This window comes from Schistocerca americana, chromosome 6 (genome assembly GCF_021461395.2).
Source record: "Schistocerca americana isolate TAMUIC-IGC-003095 chromosome 6, iqSchAmer2.1, whole genome shotgun sequence".
In the NCBI taxonomy this organism is placed as follows: Eukaryota; Metazoa; Arthropoda; class Insecta; order Orthoptera; family Acrididae; genus Schistocerca; species Schistocerca americana.
This window is the reverse complement of record NC_060124.1, coordinates 454,118,350-454,140,477: the sequence shown is the minus strand read 5'-3', so window position 1 is coordinate 454,140,477 and position 22,128 is coordinate 454,118,350. Positions and strand designations below refer to the sequence as shown.

General features: G+C 42.6%; 1 protein-coding gene across 1 annotated transcript; it reads right to left on the bottom strand.

Moving 5' to 3' along the window:
- Positions 1–20,766: 20,766 nt before the first annotated feature.
- Positions 20,767–21,228, bottom strand: LOC124620200. Its single transcript, XM_047146868.1, has one exon. The coding sequence runs from the start codon at positions 21,226–21,228 to the stop codon at positions 20,767–20,769; it is 462 nt and encodes a 153-aa protein (XP_047002824.1).
- Between the last annotated feature and the right edge of the window lie 900 nt (positions 21,229–22,128).

Sequence of the window (22,128 nt, the reverse complement as noted above, 5' to 3'; positions counted from 1 at the left end):
ATCAAATCTCCTACACTGATGCGGCCGGAAAAATGTCCTCCAAGAATGGGTCCGACAACGACTGAAGAGAATCGTTCATCATGGCAGAAGTGTAACCCTTCTCCAAATTGCTGCAGATTTTGGTGTTCAGCCATCAACAAAGGTCAGCGTACGAACCATTTAAAGTAACATAATCGATACAGCATTTCGGAGCCGAAGACCCACTCGTGCACCCTTGACGACTGTCCGACACAGGCCTTTACGCCTCGCTTGGATATTGGATGACTGGAAATATGTTGCCTGGTCGGATGACTCTCGTTTCAAATTTTAGTGAGCGGATAGATGTGTACGGCTATGGAGACAACCTCATGAATCCATGGACCTTGCATGTCAATAGTGGACTGTGCAGGCTTGTGGAGGCTCTGTAATGGTGTGGGGCGTGTGTAGTTGGAATATGTGGCACCACTATTACATCTGGATACGACTCTAACAGGTGACACGTGTGTAAGCATCCTGCCTCATAACCCTCATCCATTCATGTCCATTGTGCACTCCACGGAATTGGGCAATTCCAGCAGGACAATGCGGCACCGTACACGTCCAGAATTGCTACAGAGTGGCTACAGGAACAGTCTTCTGAGTTGAAACCCTTCCGATGGCCACCAAACTCCCAAGACGTCAACATTATTGAACAATCCGGGATGCCTTGCGGAGTGTTGTTCAGAAGAGATCTCCACCTCATCGTACTCTTACGGATTTATGGGTATTAGGTGCCAGTTCCCTCCAACACTGCTTCATATTTTAGTCCAGTCCATGACACGTCGTGTTGCGGCACTTCTGCGTGCTATAGGGGTATCATAAAGCATATTAAGCACTTGTATTAGTTCCTTTGGCACTTCAGAGTATAATGGGAGCTCATACATTACTAATAGTTATTTGGATGGAAGATGATTACAGCCATCTACATTACTTTTTCATGTTGTGATATTATACGTACATTCAAGAATTTTATCCTCTCCCTTGATAAGAAATGCTGTACATTTCACTTATTGAATGTGAGGTTGAAGACTCATCTTTCTGGTTTTAGTGCTGAATCATGCACTTGTTACTGCCAGCAGCCTTGTCGGATTGAAATGCCGTTTTTTGAGTGGTTTTTGTAGGTATATTCTGTCTGTTTTAATCACAGACTTTCTTGGAGTACACAGTTTAAGTGAATCTGAGTAAAATTGTGAGTTTGAGTGAGCGAGTGAGTTCCAGGATTGCTGAAAATTATGTCAAAATATATATTTTTCACGCAAGAAACCCAGATTAGTCTGCCACCAGTTAAGCGTGGGCGATACCATACGGAATGAGAAAAGGGATTTAGATGTTTACACGCATAATTTAACTACTTTTTTATACTAAACTCGACTGACGATATATCCTCTTTGCGGTAATGTATTCAATAAGAAGAACCTTACCACACACTGCATGTAGTACATTGCCTTTATGAAACAGTACATTTACTTTGAAGTATAAAGTTATAAGAGATCCGGACCTATTTCTAACAATTCAAAGCGTGTTGAATTCGCAGGTTCTACTACGATAATGGCCGGTATGAAGTGTGTAATTGACGATTATATTGCAAGGTGGCTTCTCGAAGACATTTAGGGACGAAGAACAATTTAGTGACGAAAGTGAATAGTATGAAACTTCCACCATGAGCTGTGATATAAGATTTAGTAAAACAGAATCTACTGAAGGAGTGGGAAGTGACGAAAGATACAACCTGTAGTAAATATCGGGAAATTCTGTCGTGATAGCGAGACAGATCTCAAGAAGTTCCCTTCTTCTGTTATGCAACAATGTTTCACAATACCTCATGGTGTTCGACTCAAACCCGAACTTCAATATATCCAATTCTTCTTCACAGACAGACTTATTAGCGAAAATGTGAATGATAAAATATGTATGCAAAATGAAATATACGGAAAATCAGTCCACTTACAAAACACTTAACGTCATATTGTGAAACAACGCTTCATTAGAATACCTGAAAGCGTTTGTTGGTGTAATAATGAACATGGCCCTGTATTTGATGACACTTAGTTGACTATTTTGGAAGACCGGCTAGAATGAACGCCACTCTTTCCACTTTTCAAGGATGTGTTCTCTTGTCGACGGTTTTCCATTCATACATTTTGCATGCTGCATTTATTCCCACCTGTCACAGCTCAGAAGTGTCATGGTACGAAAGGGAGGAAGGTGAAATACGTTAACGAAAATATTGGCAGGAAATGCAAATAAATTTATTCACCAAAACTATGACTGTAGATGAAAGTACAGAAGGATTCAAAAGAAGAATTCAACTCACGTTCTACACTCCAAGGAAGCCTACGAAGTAGGATTTACGAGTTTTCTGTTTGTGTGATTCAGAAAATGGTTCTCACATTCAATATAATGGGATAACAACTACAGAGATTCTAATTCTTCCTGATTTCCCTTTCGCAATACGAATAGTGGTTCATTTGGCACAGCAGTTGCTAGCTCGCGTAAGCGGTTCAGGCTGTCAGGTCTTTACTGACAGGTTATACACGAGACCTCAACTTGCTCGAAAGTTGATCAAAGTAAAATTTTATGCAAAAATTACAGATATGACTTTTAGGCAGGATTTCGCATGCCATTTTAAGAACTTGAAACTTATTGAATACGAGTTTTGTGCGCGATCATACTGAGAAGAATGTGTTTCATTCCAAGACTGGCTATAGGAAGAAAGAGCCTATTCCGTCCCTGAAACCCTCAGTTACTTTGGAATAAACGAAGTTTGTGGGAGGAGTGGACAGGGCTGATCAGTTCTGTGACTGCTACCTTACTGCACAGCTGTCACACAAGTAGTGGCAGTAGTTATTCTTCTGGCTCATTGAAGATGAGGTAGTCAACAGTTACGTTATTTATTCAACAGACAAAAAGGAATGCGGAGAACAACTACAGAAACAGCCTAATCCGACAGCTAGACAGCCACGCGAGAAATAAAAACTCCAAGAAAAGACGGAAACCATCACCTTCTGACACTAGGGAGAGACTAAATGGGAAGATGCTTTTTATAATTCAAAATTTAAAAAAAGCCCACAAAGCTAATACTAGAAGAAAGGAGAAAGAAGAGAAGCTATTTCCTACAGCGAGCCACGCAAGGGGAAAGCACGACTTTACCCGGGTCAACGTTTTAAGAAGTACCATATAGAAAAAAATTATAAATAGCCAGAAATAAATGCCAAAGAAGTTTCAAAACATAGCATAAAATAAAATACTGTTGTCGTGTGACCTCATACTGCATTTTATTTTTTAAAAAACCGTAGGGTAATAACCCTTTAACGACTTAACGCCATACTAGACTAAAATAAAGAAGAGTTGGAAAACATGCAGCGTGTAAAAAACTGTATTGGTAACTATTAGCTTTATTATGACGTTCAGGTGTTTATTATAATGTTCAGGTGGTCGGAACTTTGCGTGAAATTTGTGGGCAGAATTTTGGAGAAATATAATGACTACGTTTCCTAATGAAAATTTCATGATGTTCAAGCATTATTATGCTTGTTGCACTGTTAAAGGAATATTACTGTTCTCTTAAGGGAAAAACGTTGTTGCTAAATCACTTAGCTGCTGCTAGAACAAAGAAAATAATAAAGAATTATGTACATTTATTTTTATTATTATTGGTTCTGGTTTGGGGAAGACGTTTGTATAAAATACGCCTGCAAAGTACATTTTTTACGTTAGAAATCTTACCAAATGGTAGTTATGTTGAGTCAGCAGACGATTAACGTCCTTGAACTGATGTGATCTACTCTCGTTGACAGTCAGCCTAGACGCCTGAAATTTCTTTCTTTTCATACGGTTGATCCAGGGATTACTAGCTCCGATGGGGACAATAGGAAGTGCCTACCAAACTGTATCTTAACGGCCTCTCCACTACTTCAACGAACAGCGGTGGAGCCATATTTTCACAGTAAACTGTTCCTAAGTAAAGTGAAACTGTTGTGGATTGGCCAGAGCGCCAACCCACAATGAGAGGAAGCCGAAGGGCCCGCGTTTAAGCTCAGGCAGGATGGCGTGAGGTCTGGAACAGGACAAGTAATGAAGACTAGCAAAAATAGTACGTAGCTTCTGGAATACTTAACTTTAATCCATAATTGGTGAACATCGCTCTGACGGTACATGCATCACAAGATAAATAGCAAATGATAATGGTGCCTTGCTAGGTCATAGCAAATGACGTAGCTGAAGGCTATGCTAACTATCGTCTCGGCAATTGAGAGCGTAATTTGTCAGTGAACCATCGCTAGCAAAGTCGGCTTTACAACTGGGACGAGTGCTAGGAAGTCTCTCTAGACCTGCCGTGTGGCGGCGCTCGGTCTGCAATCACTGACAGTGGCGACACGCGGGTCTGACTTATACTAACGGACCGCGGCCGATTTAAAGGCTACCACCTAGCAAGTGTGGTGTCTGTCGGTGACACCACATTCCTCTCCCGCAAATCGGCGTACGGTTGTGTTATAAGGCTTCCGCCCGCCGTGGGGACGACTCCATGTTGACGTATGCGACGATGTGGGGAGCCTAACAACAGGCGAGGCTGTGCCACCCGCACCCTGCCATTCGGTCCGAGGGGAGCTAGGAAACGCCTGAAAACCTAGTCCAGGGTGCACGCCAACATGCGGTGTACGCGCCCGTAGAGAGACAGGAGGGGCCGAAAGGTCGACCTCCATCGGGTCGGGGCAGCCGACAGGCGAAGACGTCCTATGGTCCGGAGCGGGCAAGAAGTCCATGGCGGAGGACAACGGGTCACGGGAAGCGATCGGCGGCGCGTGACCCAGGGAGGCGCCCGGCGGTTGCAGCGACGCGTCCACTGCGGGTGTCGGCGGCGGGAGAACAGGCGGCGGCGGCGGTGGCGGCGCGTCGCCATGGGGCAAAAGGGAAGGCATCGTCGGTAACACCTGCGGCTGAGGCGAGCCAGTAGATGGGTCCCCAGGGCGCTGACCGGACGGCACCGTCGCTGAAAGCAGACGGGGAGCGGCAGAACCCAGGCGACGACAGAGGCGCAGCTGATTGAGATGCCGACCCACCTCACCAGAGGCCCCCAAAACCAGATACATAGCGCGGCCGAGGCAGTGAAGAATGCGCCCTGCGAGCCAACGCCGTGAACCGCGATAGTGACGATAGTAGACAACGTCGCCTGGGGCAAAAGCAGGTGTCTGCCGCTGCACAGGAACCTGATGCGGCGGATGTAGCGAAGACATCAAGGTGCGATGAGGGCGACCGTGCAACAACTCAGCCGGCGAGGGCTGAGAGCGATACGTGGACAAAAAGAGCAATAACGCGTACTCCCGAGAATGAGACTATTTCAACTTCAACATCTGTGACTTGAAAGTCCTGACCAAACGTTCAGCGGCACCGTTTGACTGCGGCGAAAACGGCGCGGACGTCAGATGTTGAATACCATTGGCCTTGCAGAATGACTGAAATTCTGCGGACATGAATTGTGGGCCACTGTCGGAAACAATAGTCTGTGGAAGACCTTCAGTGCAAAAGATAGCTGATAACGCGTGGATGGTGGCAGATGATGTCGTGGAAGACATCCGGACAACAAAAGGAAAATTACTGAATGAATCGACCACAACCAACCATCAAGCATTCCACAATGGACCAGCAAAATCGATGTGCCAAGGGGAAGTGGCTTTTGGCCATGCAAAGAATTTCCGCGGTGGAGGAGGAGGAGGATATTAGTGTTTAACGTCCCGTCGACAACGAGGTCATTAGAGACGGAGCGCAAGCTCGTGTTAGGGAAGGATGGAGAAGGAAATCGGCCGTGCCCTTTCAAAGGAACCATCCCGGCATTTGCCTGAAGCGATTTAGGGAAATCACGGAAAACCTAAATCAGGATGGCCGGATACGGGATTGAACCGTCGTCCTCCCGAATGCGAGTCCAGTGTGCTAACCACTGCGCCACCTCGCTCGGTTTTCCGCGGTGGTGCGGATTGTTGTTCGGCACACGCCATGCAAGAAGAGCACATATTCGTAATCGCAGCATCGATTCCGAACCAAGTACAGTGCTGACGAGCAAGTTGTTTCGTTCTCACTATACCCCAATGTCCGTGGTGGAGAAGCTGTAAGACAGAGAACTGGACTGATCATTATCAGAACGCAACAGCAAAACACCACGACGAACAAAAAGTCTCTCCTTGTGAGCAAAAAATCAGCGTACCAACAGATCCCTGATCCGTGACTTTGACAAGGGCCATTGCGAAGCAACAATACGCAAAACGGTAGCAAGGACAGGGTCATCAGCTGTGGCTGTAGCTACACGACGAAAATCAATCGGAAACGATTCGACCACGTCACCGGTTTCCGCATCAATGAACATGCAAGCAAGTTCGGAAGAATCGAATGCTCTATCCTCAGCAACAGGCAAACGGGACAACGCATCGGCGTTTCCGTGCTTAGCAGTGGACCGATACAAGACATCGTAGCGGTACTGCGAGAGGAAAATAGACCAGCGAATGAATTTCTGCGCTGTACGTGGAGGTACAGGCTTGTTCGGATGGAAAAGCGATGTCAAAGGTTTGTGGTCTGTGATGATGGTAAAGTGACGACCATACAAGAAATCACGAAATCTAGTAACCCCAAATACGAGAGCCAAAGCTTCTTTCTCGACCTGTGAATAATTTCTTTGCGCAGACGAGAGCAATTTGGACGCAAAGGCAATAGGGCGATCGTGCGCTCCATCTTTGTGCGCAAGCACAGCACCGATCCCGAAATCCGATGCATCCACCATCAACAAAAGGGGTTTCTGGGGATCGAATGGCGTAAGGCAAGTAGTGGAAAGCAACGCCGATTTCAACTGGCGAAAGGCACGTTCGCATTCCGTCGTCCAGACGAACGGAACACCTTTACAGCGTAAGCGATGAAGCGGAGCTGAAATGGAAGAGGCGTGGTGCACATAGCGATGATAATAATTGATTTTTCCCAGCACACTCTGTAGCTGCTTCAAATTCTGCGGCGAAGGCAAGTCTTGTATGGCACGGAGGTGCTCGGGACTAGGATGTATGCCTTGGGCATTGAGTACATGTCCCAGGTAGGGTAAGTCACGAGCAAAAAATACACATTTGTCCTTCCGCAAGCGAAGACCATTTTGTCACAAGACCTGAAATAATGTTCTGAATTGGCTAAATGTTCTTCTTCCGTCTTTCCGGAGATCACAATATCGTCCAGATAGTTTGCTGCAGTAGGGACCGACGCACAAACAGATATTGTTGAAACAATGCAGGGGCGGATGCACACCCGAATGGCAGTCTTTTGAATCGATACAAACCAAGATGCGTGTTAACCACCAAAACGCGCTGGGATTCTTCGTCCACCGGTATTTGCAAGTACGCATCTGCTAGGTCCAACTTCGAAAAATATTTACCCGGGCACAGTTTGTCAAACAGATCTTCCTGGCGAGGGTAAAGGAAAAGTTGCAATCACTAGTTGTGGATTCACCGTTGCCTTGAAGTCCACACAAAGTCTCAATTTTCCGGAAGGTTTTGGCAAAATTACTAAGGGTGATGCCCAGAGAGAAGCCTGCACACGTTCAATTACACCTTGTGATTCCAAATCGTTTAACGTTCTTGCGACCTCATCACGCAATGCGTGAGGAACATTGCGCGCTCTGAAAAATTTCGGTTGCGCGTTGACTTTCAATTCCAAATGTGCTTCATAGTTCTTAGCGCAACCAAGGCCCAGTGCAAAAAGGTCTACAAATTCTTCACATAGACGAGAAACACTGTCTGAAGGCACAGTCTGGTTCACTAATAGGACCTGATTTACTATAGACAAGTTAAACAACTGAAATAAATCGAAACCAAGCAAGTTCACTGCAGAAGAAGAACGAAGTACGTAAAATGATACAAGTTTTGTTTGTCCCTCGTATGTTGCAAGAAGGGTGCACTGTCCTAACACAGGCATCGCTTGTCCTGAATAACTACTTAACATAACATTTGCGGCACGCAACGGAGGTGTGCCCAGCTGTTTGTACGTGTCGTGATTGAGCAGTGAAACTGCAGCTCCGGTATCGAGCTGGAATGGTATCACTTTGCCGTTAATGTCCAAGTCGACAAAAAGTTTATTGTCCTGTTGACGACAAGAGCGACTGTCTCGTGCAACATGAACTGACACTGGTACAAAATCACTTGCGACTTCACGGGATTTCTGGCGATGTCGACGCACACTATTTGTGGGACGAACACAGTCACTGTTAGAGAGAGAGGCACTGGGCAGAGTGGAATGAACTACATGAATGTCCATGGGCGAAGGTTCACAAGCCTGAGTATTCTTGGTTCGATTCCGATTCCGGCGCGAAGCAAAGGGCCTGGAATGGTTGTGAGTGTCCGATCTGAGCTTTTTCTGGAAAACACTTTGAACATGTCCTTTTTTATTACAGAAAAAGCAAATAGCCTGGCGTGATGGGCAATTCTCACGCGAATGTCTAGTAGCACACCGCGGGCATGATTTTAGCACTGCATTTGCTTGCTGGCGCGGGACACGTGGCAGAGAGCCAGGCGGCTTTTCGCAGCCGGCCGCGAGGACTGTTTACTGTTCCGTGCAGCTCGCCCGGCGGGCCGGTTAACCTGACACACGGGTGGCGAAGTTTCAAATGATTCCTGAGCAAAGTCAAGCGTGTCCTGCCGTTCCAATATTTCTATCACTTGTTGAAGGGAGGGATTGACTAGTTTCCAAATCTGTCCCCTTATACGAACATCAGGAACGTTCTGTGCAATTGCATCACGTACCATAGTATCTGAATAAGGGAGTCCACATTGACACTCAAAAGCACAATCCCTAGTAAGGCCTTGCAAGGTTGCAACCCACTCCCAATTAGTTTGACCAGCCGTACGTTTTGTACGAAAGAAGGTATACCGTTTGGCAACTACATTGACTGATTCTTTGAAATATGCATCTAATGCAGACAAAATTTCGTTGTACGACAGAGTTGCTACGTCGCGTTGGGAAAATAATTTGACTATCACACGGTACGTGGCCACTCCGACGCAAGAAAGGAGAAAAGGCTGCCGCTCATTACCTTGAATTCTGTAGGCGGCGAGATGGAATCCAAATTGGCGTGACCACTCCGTCCAGCTTTCGAGTGCAGCATTAAAGGGACGAAAAGGTGGTGCAACTGCGTCTTGTGGCTGCGGTAGCGGTGGAGCGGCGGCTGCCGCATCGTTTTGCATTGCACGTTGACCCTGAACGAGCTGTCGAAGGGCATCCAATAAGGCCTGCGTCTGCTGATTCTGTAAGCGATAAAATTCGGACAGTACATCTGGAGATTGTGGCGAAGCCATGGCACAAGTAAATCAGGGCCAGATCAATACGAACGCAAAATCCTCGGCGCGAACTGTTGTGGCTTGGCCGGAGCGCCAACCCACAATGAGGGGAAGCCGAAAGGCACGTGTTTAAGCTCACGCAGGATGGCGTGAGGTCTGGAACAGGACAAGTAATGAAGACTAGCAAAAATAGTACGTAGCTTCTGGAATACTTAACTTTAATCCATAATTGGTGAACATCGCTCTGATGGTACATGCATCACAAGATAAATAGCAAATGATAATGGCGCCTTGCTAGGTCGTAGCAAATGACGTAGCTGAAGGCTATGCTAACTATCGTCTCAGCAATTGAGAGCGTAATTTGTCAGTGAACCATCGCTAGCAAAGTCGGCTTTACAACTGGAACGAGTGCTAGGAAGTCTCTCTAGACCTGCTGTGTGGCGGCGCTCGGTCTGCAATCACTGACAGTGGCGACACGCGGGTCCGACGTATACTAACGGACCGCGGCCGATTTAAAGGCTACCACCTAGCAAGTGTGGTGTCTGGCGGTGACACCACAGAAACAACATCATCCGAAATGCTGTTCCCATTCCAAAGGTCGCCTGCGTCATCTACCCAATTTCAAAATCTCCAATCTTTGTTTACTTTGGGGAGAAATCAATTTCTTTCACTGAAATCAAACATTATTTGTATAAAGAACAAAACTACACCGTTTTGTATCTGTGGCTCTTTGCACAAACAACTAACGATAGGAAATACGAGGCAAAGAGTGAAGCAAAAGAGAAATCGAGTGAGAGGGTGGAGGAAAGGAAGGTTAGAAATAGGCAGGAAGAGAGATACCGCCTTAAAGAAGAGGATGCACGGTAAAAGTAAGGGGAAAGGAAGCAAAGAAGAAACAGGCCCCTTCCGGGACTCTGGGACGCTCGTCGAATCTGCCTCGCGGGTTGACGACTACTGCAGTTGCGCCAGTCATTCTGTGTGTGGTTTTTAGGCGGTTTCCCACATCCTACTAGAATGAGAGCTGGGCTGGTACCCACGTCCCGCCCCATATACACGTTATACTGATATTTAGAACCCGTTTTCTGACTTGCACTTAATCCTAACTCATTACGTATACAAACAGCTGGTATACACAGATTTCTTCCTGAGGGTGAATGAGACATTGATGACTTTAGATGTTTAGTTTCATACAACTCATTATCACCAACACAAAGAAGGAAATACTTCCTCGCACTGTCTCTAGCATGCCACAGGGCACATAACTCACATCTTCAAAAACATCATACTATGCTTTCAGTAGTATGCAGTTTATCACTTTCTAATTGCGCCACTTTCTTGAGATTTCGAGTGTTTGGACACAAGAATTTCACAACAATATGGTTGCCAAAATCTCTGTTTTCCCTTTTAGGGCGGAATTGTTCTTTGTTTAACCGTTGCGTTCTCTGTCTAAAATATAAAATACGGCCTTACTAACAAACTTTCGTGGGAGCAATAAATCATATTATTAAGAAATCAGGAGCCTACCGCGAATTATACTTGTAGTTCCTGTGGTTCTGTCTTTGAGATTTCTGCAACAGACCAATAATCATGCATATCGTAGTATCTCACTAAATCAAAGTGATGTGTAGCATGTACAGTTGTTTTGAATCACGTAAGTAACATCCTGAAACTTCGAGGGGTAAGTTTAGGCGGAAGGATTCTCTGTGTTTCAGCGTTCTAACAGACGCGTTGTGCTAAGTTTTTCAAAAGTCGTACTAATATCACCAACAGCATTTGCATGCGACTTTATGATGTCAACACCAGTAGGTCTGCGGAAATCTCTCATGAGGGACTAACTCCAACCAGATTTTTAATGTAACTAATGATACAAGTTTAAGCTGTTATTAATTTAAATACCCACGGCGTATATTATTTAAGAAACTTACCTTCCGTTAATGCTTGTCGCAATGCAATCTGCTGTACAGCGAACCTGCTGTAACGACGAAAGCAAGGTCTTTTGGTTGACAACGAGGTCTATTACAAAGGTACCTTATAAATTTCACGCATAAGTTTCATGAGTCCCTAACTGTGACAAAATTTCCATCCTAATTGTGAGATCAGATTTAGCATCCTCGCCAATCATTCTGCAAGTCTGCCGTATGCTAACGTACTCACCATTAGTGTACTATGGCGCCACAAATCCACTTCCAAGTCAGATGTGTTGGTCAGTAGGCAACCAACATTTTCCTGTTGGCTATCTACTCTGATTTTTCAGTGGCCTTAGAGCTTTTTGGTGACGGATTAAGGAGTCTGTATGGAATTTGCCAGATTTCGCTTGCTGTGCAGCTACGGTTAAAAGCTCCTGACAGAGGTTCCTGAAAGTTTCACCTTTATCGTTACTATGGGGACTTGCGTACCTGGCCAAAGACCGATCGCCACTCCTAACGAGACTGCAGTTTGTTCTTGACGAAATTAGTTGGAGGTCTCTTGAAGGAATAAACAAAACAATATGAGTTACGAGTCTCGATTCCATCATCGTTCGAGAGTGTAGACTTACTTTATATTGTTTTCTCCTTCTCCTTCTTCTTTAGTGCTAACTCTTAGCTGTCCACCCCATGTCCTTCTTTCCTTGAGGTTGGTATCGCAAGGTTGTTTTTGGATTTCTTCTTTCTTCCCTTCGTTCCCAAAGTTTTTCCAGTGTACAGTTTCAGCTACAATCTATTTCCTTGTTGCTGATAACTCTTTCTTCTTTGAAAGTTCAAAACGAACTATTTTTAACTAACTCTACCTTCACCCTGTGGCGAGGGCGACGTTGACACAGATGACGAAGACGCGGGTAGCAACTGCTGTTTGCCTCACACATACCGAGTTTTCGTAACCTCCTTGTAGGAAAGATACGTCACCACTTCGTGCTGCGTTAAAATACTCCCAGTGCTAATTTGAGATTGTTTCTTATGGTTAAAATTATTCCGAATACCTCTCCCGCTACTATCTATTATGAAGTGCAAATAAATATTCAGCGAGCTTCATCGATTAACTGATATCTATGTGTCTTACAATCAATACAGCTGATATATTAGAAGTTTTGCGGCAATAAAATGTGCACATATAAGACAGAACGACTAGTTTCATGTTTTTCTTTATTTTACTCGTTTGGTAGCACAGAGCAAACTCAGTCCATTGCCTCAGTCCTCAGCGCCTTGGACTGCTGTCTTTCGCTGGCCATGTACATCTGGGCTGCCATGGTCTCCAAGTCATCTTTGATCATCGACCCACCTCAGTTTTGGTCTACTTCCAAAGTTCCCTTCTTACTCTTCCTTCACCAATTTTTCTCTTTTCCTTGATTCATGTCCCAGCCATCAAATTCTTCTGCCGTTTATTACTGGAATCAAATTTGGTTCATTAAACAGCGTGTTCATTTATATTTTCCACTCTTCTTCTTCTTCTTCTTTTTCTTCTTACAATTCCCCTTCCACCTCCGCTACAACCACAGTCTCATCTATCTACATTTACACCTCTAGTAATCGACGACGCTCTTCTTAGGAACTTTTGAGTTCTAATCAAATAAGCATTTAAGAAATCATTGAGCAATGAGAATCGTACATACATACTGTGGTTCGACCGTGGTACTGACTTCCCTCTGGCAAGAAACAGGCATCCTTGGCGTACCGAACAAAGAAAATAAAACAAAAAAGGAAGTTCCAGACGGAAGTCCAATTTAGTTTTACGGGCAGTACTCTGTGGCATTAGCCTCTTACTTTGCTCTCTTTTATAGCAAATCTCTCGCCCAGTGCAGGGCCCCGAACGCCTACAAGAAAAGACAGGTGACTCCTGTATGCAATGGGTCTAGAAGGACCTACCCACAAAATTACACACTAGCATCTTTAACATCAGTTTTCTTCAGAATTCTCGAACAAATTCTGGGTTCGAATGTAAATTTCCTTGGTACGGAAAAGCTTCTGCCCACAAATAAGCACATTTTGGAAGCGTCGCTAAAGCGATATGTGCCATTTTCTCGCATGAATTCCTACGTTCCGTGGCTGAAGGGCAACATGCAGTTTCCATGTTCAGAGTATTTCGGAGTATGTTGGAAATGGTGCAACTGCAGACTGTTGATGAAGGTATGAGTATGCGAATTGTGGCTCGAAGACTTTTAATAGAATCCAACACGTTCTCGGCAACGGCCAGTGTTCTTCAGCGACAAGGGTATCGCCACTACTGCTCCAGTCAAGTGCGATAGAAACGCTCATATCGTCTATACGTTTACTTGTAAATGGTCTGGCAGTCTTGGATAGAAGCTGTGTGTGTCTGATTTCTGATGATGTTGTGGTATACAGGAGGGTGTCAAAGTTGAGTAACTTTAGGAGTATACAAGGTGACGTAGACAATATTTCTAATTTTTTTGATGAATGATATCTTTCTGTAAACGTAGAAAAATATAATTTAATACCGAATAGAAAAAACAGTCATGTAAAATTCGAGTACAACAGTGGTAGAGTGGCGCTTGACAAAGTCACCTCAATTAAACACCTAGGCATTACACTGAAGCAGTTTCCCTGCTTGATTCCTCCCTCCACTGCAAAACGAACTCCCAAGCTTTAGTCCTCACTAACCATATTGGAGGTTTAATAAATGGTATAATTTCAGATGTGATAGAAACCAATGAATCTGCCACTTTACAATTCTTAGAAATAATAAACGTAAACAAGCACACGATACAAAGACAGAGGCCGAATGCGGCGCACCAGAGTAAGTAACCTCGGCACTCGCCGTCACAGTCCCCAGAAGTAAACCTGCTGTCTGCTGGTCTGGCAGGGCACTGCGCGTATGTAGGAGGGACAGCAGTGTCTGAAGCCATACTGAGAAGGGATGTAGTGTCCCTTTTGCAATATTAAATAAAAATGACTGTATGTGACTCAAAATGAACTGCAAACATCGATTTATCTGCGAAAGGTAATAACACTAACTGTAAAAATATACAATATAGATCGATACATGCAGAAAAGGCATTATTTTTATTCTATGAGATTATAATGTGTAAGTAATTAAGAGTATTATTATCTTTGTAAGAGTATAAAATCCAATGCAATGCTCATTCTTCTGTCTAGTCTATTTTGTTTTGTTCGTTTTGGTGTTAGCTGGAATAAGGTACGCAAGCTATTGTGCTGCGCTAGCATTTGTTTCTGTTGTACCGTAATTGCAAATATTTAATGGTGTAAACGGTGTCTTAGTAAGAATATATTGGTACAAAATGATCTCGGTGTGTTATTTCAAGAACCTACGCCACATTTATCTTATGAAAAGAATATTTAATGAAAATTATTTAGCATGTTTCCAGCTGGTGCGGAGCGAGTAACAGAGATCTCTGACTGTTAACAATTAGCCGCGATTACGCGGTACATTTAAAAATATTTTTTCACAGCACAATGTCTGATAGCCGGAGCGGAAGAAATTATGAAAAATATTCAGTGAGATTAATTGAAGGAATCCACTGAAATAATTTTATTAAAACTTGTCTATTTTCTGTGATAGTAATAATTTCAGGTCAGTGAACTGGAGCTGAGTAATACTGCGCTATTGCATTTACAGTAATTTTTAGGGAGCCTGGCGCTCGATAAAACCAGATATAATACGTAATTGGCAACCTACGAAATTCACTATTTTGCTTATTATATCTCTTTTGTATTTTTTTTGAAAGCTAAACGTAAAAACTAACTACACTAAAAATCAGTAACAGATCACGATAAATCAAAGGACAAACAAACTTACTAGGAGAGTGTTTCATCTAAAATAAATAGCTACACTTTTTTTTTAAAGAGATTCAATAGGGGATAACCAAGTCGGGTAGCTTCTGGCAGCTGTGGCTTGTACATGACTCGCATTTGGCACTGCTGTTATAAGTTACATATTAACGAATGATCTTAGTTCTATCTTTGTACCATGTATTGAATAAGTCAAGGAGTATTTGTCTTATTTGTCGAAATATGTAGAAAATTGTTCTATAGCATCATAAACAAACATGGCATAACTGCTGATCTAAGTTACTGTTATAGTGCACTAGGATACAAGATTTTCTTGATTTTTTCATTAAACTAAACAACGTTATTCCCACTTCAAAACTCTTTACTTGTCAAAACTGTTCTCTGTCTCATCTCAAAATATGAAGGTCATCAAAACGTTGTAGTGAGCCCCAAGATGGGGAGTCAACACTATCTTGCAGTACAAAACATTTGCCATCCTTTGCTGATAATGCTGACATGTCATCGCACAGTGGAGACTACAAGACATTTCTCACAGCATACTTCGTTTTACAGAAATCTATTGTAAATGGCGTTGACTTCATGGTGCAATAAATAGTAAAAGCTTCTGACAATTTGGTACAACATGGGGATTTGTGGGCTATTTTACGATAGTTTTCGAGTAGCACATCGTAGTATGCCACAAGTTATTACAATATGGTGGGGCATGTGCATTTCTAGAACAGTTAGTTACAATTTTGCGCAACTTGTTACGATTTTTTATAACACGGTGACTGATAAGAAAGTTTCCTATATATTGGGCAATTTGTTACAGCCTTGTTGTAATATAGCATGATTTTGTTACAATTTTGCTGTGTCAGAGCGGATTTTGTGGTAACATCTTACAATTCTGCTGTAATAATTTTTGGAGCCCTTTGTAACAACTCTGCTGTAAAGAAGGCGATGTAAGGGGCAATTTCTTACAATTTTGCTGTAACATGGGGTAATCTATTACAGATTTGCTGAAACGTAGTAATACATGAGGCAATTTGTTATAATTGTCTATTGAGAGATACAGTTTATTCTTTTGTTTGGGGCTTACTAACACATTTAGGTGACTTTGATATTGGTTTTAAGTTGATAAGTTTCAGCAAGTAATGCACACGAATTAGCTGTGAAAATAAAATGTTTAAGTGCATAGAAACATCAACACATTCTCAGTGACAAGTTCACTTTAAGCTCTGAGTCAGAGCATGTTCCATGTGTGCTTTGTATTCTTCTAGCAAACGGTTCCATGTATTTTGATAAATAATATATACAACTATTGCTTTCTTTAATCAGTGGTACAAAACTCGGCATAAAATCGTTGATAAACATGCAAGTTATATCACTGATGCCAACATATGATCCAAATGTACTGTGAAGAATAATACAGACAAATACACTTGGAAATATCGAATTTTAGGATCCATGGTACCTTGCAAAAGTTCTTCAGTAATCAAAATGTTCAAGTTAAATATTTTATTTATCCGTAACTTACATCATCATTTTCTTTCGTAATTTCGTTTCTTTACAATTCATAATAGTGCAGTGCAAAGTTACACTTTGGTACTACGCAAATACGTAGTTTTAGCGATAAAGTGCGTTAAAGGTCTTGTCATGTGACGAGATCTTTGTACAGATAGTTCATTGCCTCAGGTAGATCTAAAATAGGAATGCCAATATCCTTTCGTAATTTGTTAATTACCACAGACAATTAGGAGATGTGTACAATAACCAATTTTGCTATTTAATCATCTATAGTGAAATGTGCATTTCGATAGATAATAAATATATTTTAGACACTGAAGTACTGTAAGATACACCAATATTATCAATATCTTAACACAGTCGATTAAAAAATACCTTAAATTTAGGTAAGATAATTCTTAATTTGGAGAACTGTTGGCTCTTAGTAAGTACAGAGAACAAGTAGAGCGATTGGCAGTTTCGTTTTTGACTGGCTGTCTCAGTTTTCATGGCTGGTAAATTACTTGCTTGAAACTGGAACACTGAGACATTATGAAATGACAGAAATAGGCACGGCTTAGGCAGGGACATGACCTCCATCTGCCACAGTCGGAGTCTCTACCTACCATCTTCAGAGGAAGGAATGGTGTGCACACTCGAGCCTTAAAACCCCTAACATTCCTACTGATGAAGAGTGCAGGTTAGGCGTACGCAGGCAACCTCATTCTAATTTTAAACGATTAGCAAGGTGAGATCAGCACAGTTGGTGTGCTCAGCGAATAAATAAGATCTAGCAGAACCATAATAACTAGATACATCAGTCTGTATCGAACTTCGACTCAATTCTGTATCTCGGTAACAGTGACTTTGTATACAGTGGATAAAAATCACCATTTGGCCATGATCATGGAAGGAGGAGGTTCATTTAATCAAAACATTAATTAACCCAATCATCTGAGGTCTGTATAAGATGATAGTTACATTATTATATTAATGCTGGCAGGCTACAATATATACCGTTACATTACTGCGGCTTTTGGTATTACTTACATGATACAAGTGCTACTTCATTTTGAATTTATCTATACTACTATATTTTTAACAACTTTACCTTTCCAGTGTATCAGTAGCCTCTTGAGGAAGATTGTGGATAACAGGCTTAGTTATTGTTTAGTGCACATGCCCCCTTTTTTCCATTATGTGTCTGCATTTTGTTACCATGTAGATAGCGTGGAGTGAGTCAAGAGCATGAATGTTTGCTGATGCATCCATAAATGCATGTGTAATGTGAAGTTGTTAACTACCAATGTTTCTGGGAAAAAATGCAAGGAAAATAGGTATGACGGAGATATACAATAGTCTGAAATTTTTTGTGCCATGATTGGTCACAGAAATGATTCAATTTATTCCACCGTGAAACCGAAAGTCGATGCTGCCTCATCTGTATGCCACGACGGGCATCGTATCTTCGACCGAGCGAGGTGGCGCAGTGGTTAGACACTGGGCTCGCATTCGAGAGGACGACGGTTCAATCCCGCGTCCGGTCATCCTGATTTAGGGTTTCCGTGATTTCCCTAAATCGCTCCAGGCAAATGCCGGGATGGTTCCTTTCAAAGGGCACGGCCGACTTTCTTCCCCATCCTTCCCTAATCGGATGAGACCGATGACCTTGCTGTCTGGTCTCCTTCCCCAAAACAACCCCAACCCATCGTATCTTCGTCTTTTAAGTGAACGGTCGCTCCGTCAGAGCGTCTCATTCAGGTTGCTGCCTAAGGTACAAGAATGAGTTACTTACAAATGTAACTGATTAATAGCTTTTCTTGTAAGTCTATTAATAACAGCGAAATGTTATAATCCACATTAATTTTTATGTTTCCGGTAAATTCAATAGGAAGAGCAAAGTCTGATGGAATTTCCATCGTGCAATCATTGAATCATCAGCATTTAGCCTTTAGTCTTTAGCTTTAGGACTGCTGATGTTATCATTATTTAATTACAGGTGTTCCTTTCATATTTTTCCAGCAATCTGTATAGGATCAACTGATGATTTCTTTGTGTGAAACATAACAGTCATTGCCTTCCATTGGCTATCGTTGATGGCTGCACAGACAACTAACTATCACTTTAACTCGGACATTTCATACCGAATAAGTTGCGTGTTTTCGCGTGTACTCTATAAAAATATTATCGTGTGAACGTTCTTACAGTGAAGAATGATCTCTACACAGACAATGAGCTCTCATCGTTCATCAATGGCTCTCATTTAAGGCAGCATGCGTGTGCAAACATACATTGAGAGAGAATATTACCGCGTAAATTTTTCGGGATCAAGATCTATTAAATGGTGCGTAATGTGTATACCAACGACTTAAAAAAGCCATGTGCACATGACTGTACAGACAATGGGCATCCGCTCCTGGTGCATAGCTTTCAGATAAAGCAGTGTGCATGTGTTAAAGTGAATTTTATATAAATCTTTTATATGCGTTGTAGTCGATGCATGGACGGTGTCGCTGTGAGCAAGGTATGTGAAATATCTCTACTATGCTCGCACGTGGTCACAACTACAGAGACGATGAGTTTCTTCTTTCTTGGCCTGTGCGTAGGTTTGCATTCTGTTACGCTGATATACCGATGAGCTCACCTTCTTTTTGTTATTACGATTACTTGCTTAACTTCTACAATCAATGTGTACGTGTGCTCTCTCTGTGTACCGTTTGTAAATATTTCGTCTCCGTTCTGATTGCCCACAATTACTGGTAACCGTACGGTGCCCAGTTGATTTCTTAAGACTTTTAAAGTGATTGTACTACGGTGCAGCTATAAAATCGACCAGTTAGTTACTGAGGACACTTCACTTCCATATCCATTGCACTAAATTAAACAATAATGAGACCATTGAGCATACTGAGATGGTACATCACGCCATGCACCTACAGTATCTACTTACAATGTTGTATGCTTTGTTTCCCCCCTCACACTTGCTTTGAAATAATACACGTTAGTTTAGCTTACGGAAAAAGTCTCTGTTGCTGACGAACGAACTTTCGTAGCCCATTAACCGTAAATAACTGGCTCCTTTTACATACTACTGATGAGCATATAGTGCAAGAATATTCATTGATGATAGGAATGAGTGGCATAATTAAGCTGAGTTTCATACGATGCATTTCTTTCACGTTAGAGAGTATCATAATATCGTTCTACGCAGATGAGAAGCTAGTCAGAGAAGGATACTGCTCGAATTTGGACTTCTCCCCACAGCACCACTCCTACTCTGGTTCTCCTCTCTAGGGATTTTCCCGAGTTAAAACGAGAGGATACTGAAACAATCCAATTTATTGCGCATGTATTATTAGCGCAGAATCATACCAGAAAATAATAAGCCGCTGGCAGCTTGACTTCAGTTTGTACATTCCTGCACGTCATGAGAGTATTTTTAAACAAGCTTCAAAGAAACTTAGTGGAGAAGGAGGGAGGATCACAAAATGGCCCAAATCTGACAACTCTCAGATTTAAGGAAGTACACTTCTACTACAAAGAATTTAGCTACATAGGGGAGAACAGATTACAGCAATCTATGCAATATTCTTCCGGCATTTTTCGTCGAACTCACTCCCACACGTGTTGCAGCCATGAAATACACTCACACAGATTGGTCACAAGTGCGGACCATTATCCGGGCCATGATCCTCCCCAGAGTCAGTAGAGACATCGAGCCAACGATATTACGGCTGATTATCTAACCTTCCCTAACAACTATAAAATCGTACTGCGTAAATCGGCATTATGTGATGTTTGCAGTACAGAAGTGAATGTAGCACTTACTGATGACTATTATCGTGCATATATCACAGACCTTTCAGTGCCACTGAAATGAGCTTCATAAATGCCTTAGACTGAGTCCCAGGTTTAGTCTATTGATGAATTCATTGTAACGACAGGGAGGCAGTCAGCTATGGAATAAACTGAAAATGAAACGTACTTTCAATTCGGCAGCTATTATTGTTCCAGATGTACACTAAAAAATAAGAGAACAGTTGGTGAAATACGTAAAATTTATTTTTTTGTTTTAAATAAACCAAGGATCGTTAATTAATATTGAAAAATGAATAAACACAAACAAATTTAAATGAACACAGCAAAAAACGTAACTGTGAACGAAAAACGAAACCAAAAACAAACAGAACAAACAAGAACTTTAGGAACAAACGAACATTTTTTCAGTGGGTGCAAGTGGCACCCGAGGGTTGGCTACAGGGACTCTCAGCTGCCCCCTCCACTACCTCCACACGGACTTCCTCCATCTTGGCAGCACCACTGAGACTCTCGGCTGCGTCCTCCTCTAGATCTCTAGGGGCTTGTTCCGTCTTGGCGACATTCACGAGAGTCTCAGCTGACCCCTCCTCCTCATCTTCAAAGTCATCATCAATCTCAGCAGCACCCATGAAACTCTCAGCTGCCTCCTCCTCTAAATCTTGATGGGCTTGTTCCACCTTGGAAGCACTCACTAGATTATCAGCTGCCCCTTCCACCTCATCTTCACATACTGGATCAGTCTCAGCAGCATCCATGAGACCATCATTTGTCCCTTCCTCAATATCTCCACAAGCTTCACCCATCTTAGCAGCACCATTAAGACTCTCAGCTGCCTCCTCCTCTAAATCTTGATGGGCTTGTTCCATCCTGGCAGCATTCACTAGACTCTCAGCTGCCCCTTCCACCTCATCTCAACATACTGGGTCAGTCTCAGCAACATCCATGAGACCAATATCTGACCCTTCCTCGATCTCTCCACAAGCTTCACCCACCTTGGCAGCACCCATGAGACTCTCAGCTGCCTCCTCCTCTAAATCTTGATGGGCTTGTTCCATCTTGGAAGCACTCACTAGATTATCAGCTGCCCCTTCCACCTCATCTTCACATACTGGATCAGTCTCAGCAGCATCCATGAGACCATCATTTGTCCATTCCTCAATATATCCACAAGCTTCACCAATCTTGGCAGCACCTATGAGACTCTCGGCTGCCTCCTCCTCTAAATCTTGACAGGCTTGATCCATATTGTCACCATCCACGAGAAAATCAGCTACTCTCTCCTCCTCTTGATCCATCTTGGCAGTATCCACCTAGGCAACCAAGATAGTGTTAGGTGCTTGGTTAAACTGGAAACAACATTATACGCTAGAACTTACATTATGAAATAATAATGGGTATGAGTTTTCAGACATTGCGTTGAACAAGAGGTTTCTATGGATTATCACTGTTTTATGTTAGATTCAAAAGAAATTAAAAATTTCAATAGTACTGGTAGTGTTTAACAGGTAGTAAGATATTGGAATATTATTACCGCACAGGCATTAGAAGCTAATGACTTAGTGTATGGTATGAAAGAGAGAGTCTTCCATCATCACCGATTGCACAATAATATATCGCTGAGATCCTCATACTAGCAGCATGTCTGTAACTAAAATGTTTCGGGCCTACTGAAGAACGGGAAACAACCTGTCGACTCTGACCAATGACGTCAGATTTTGTCAGAGATGATTTACTACACAGATTTAACAGCGGAGACAAATGTTCCT

Excerpts from the sequence above, each read along its gene's own strand:
- LOC124620200 (XM_047146868.1), bottom strand. The coding sequence starts at position 21,228 with ATGGAACAAGCCCATCAAGATTTAGAGGAGGAGGCAGCTGAGAGTCTT.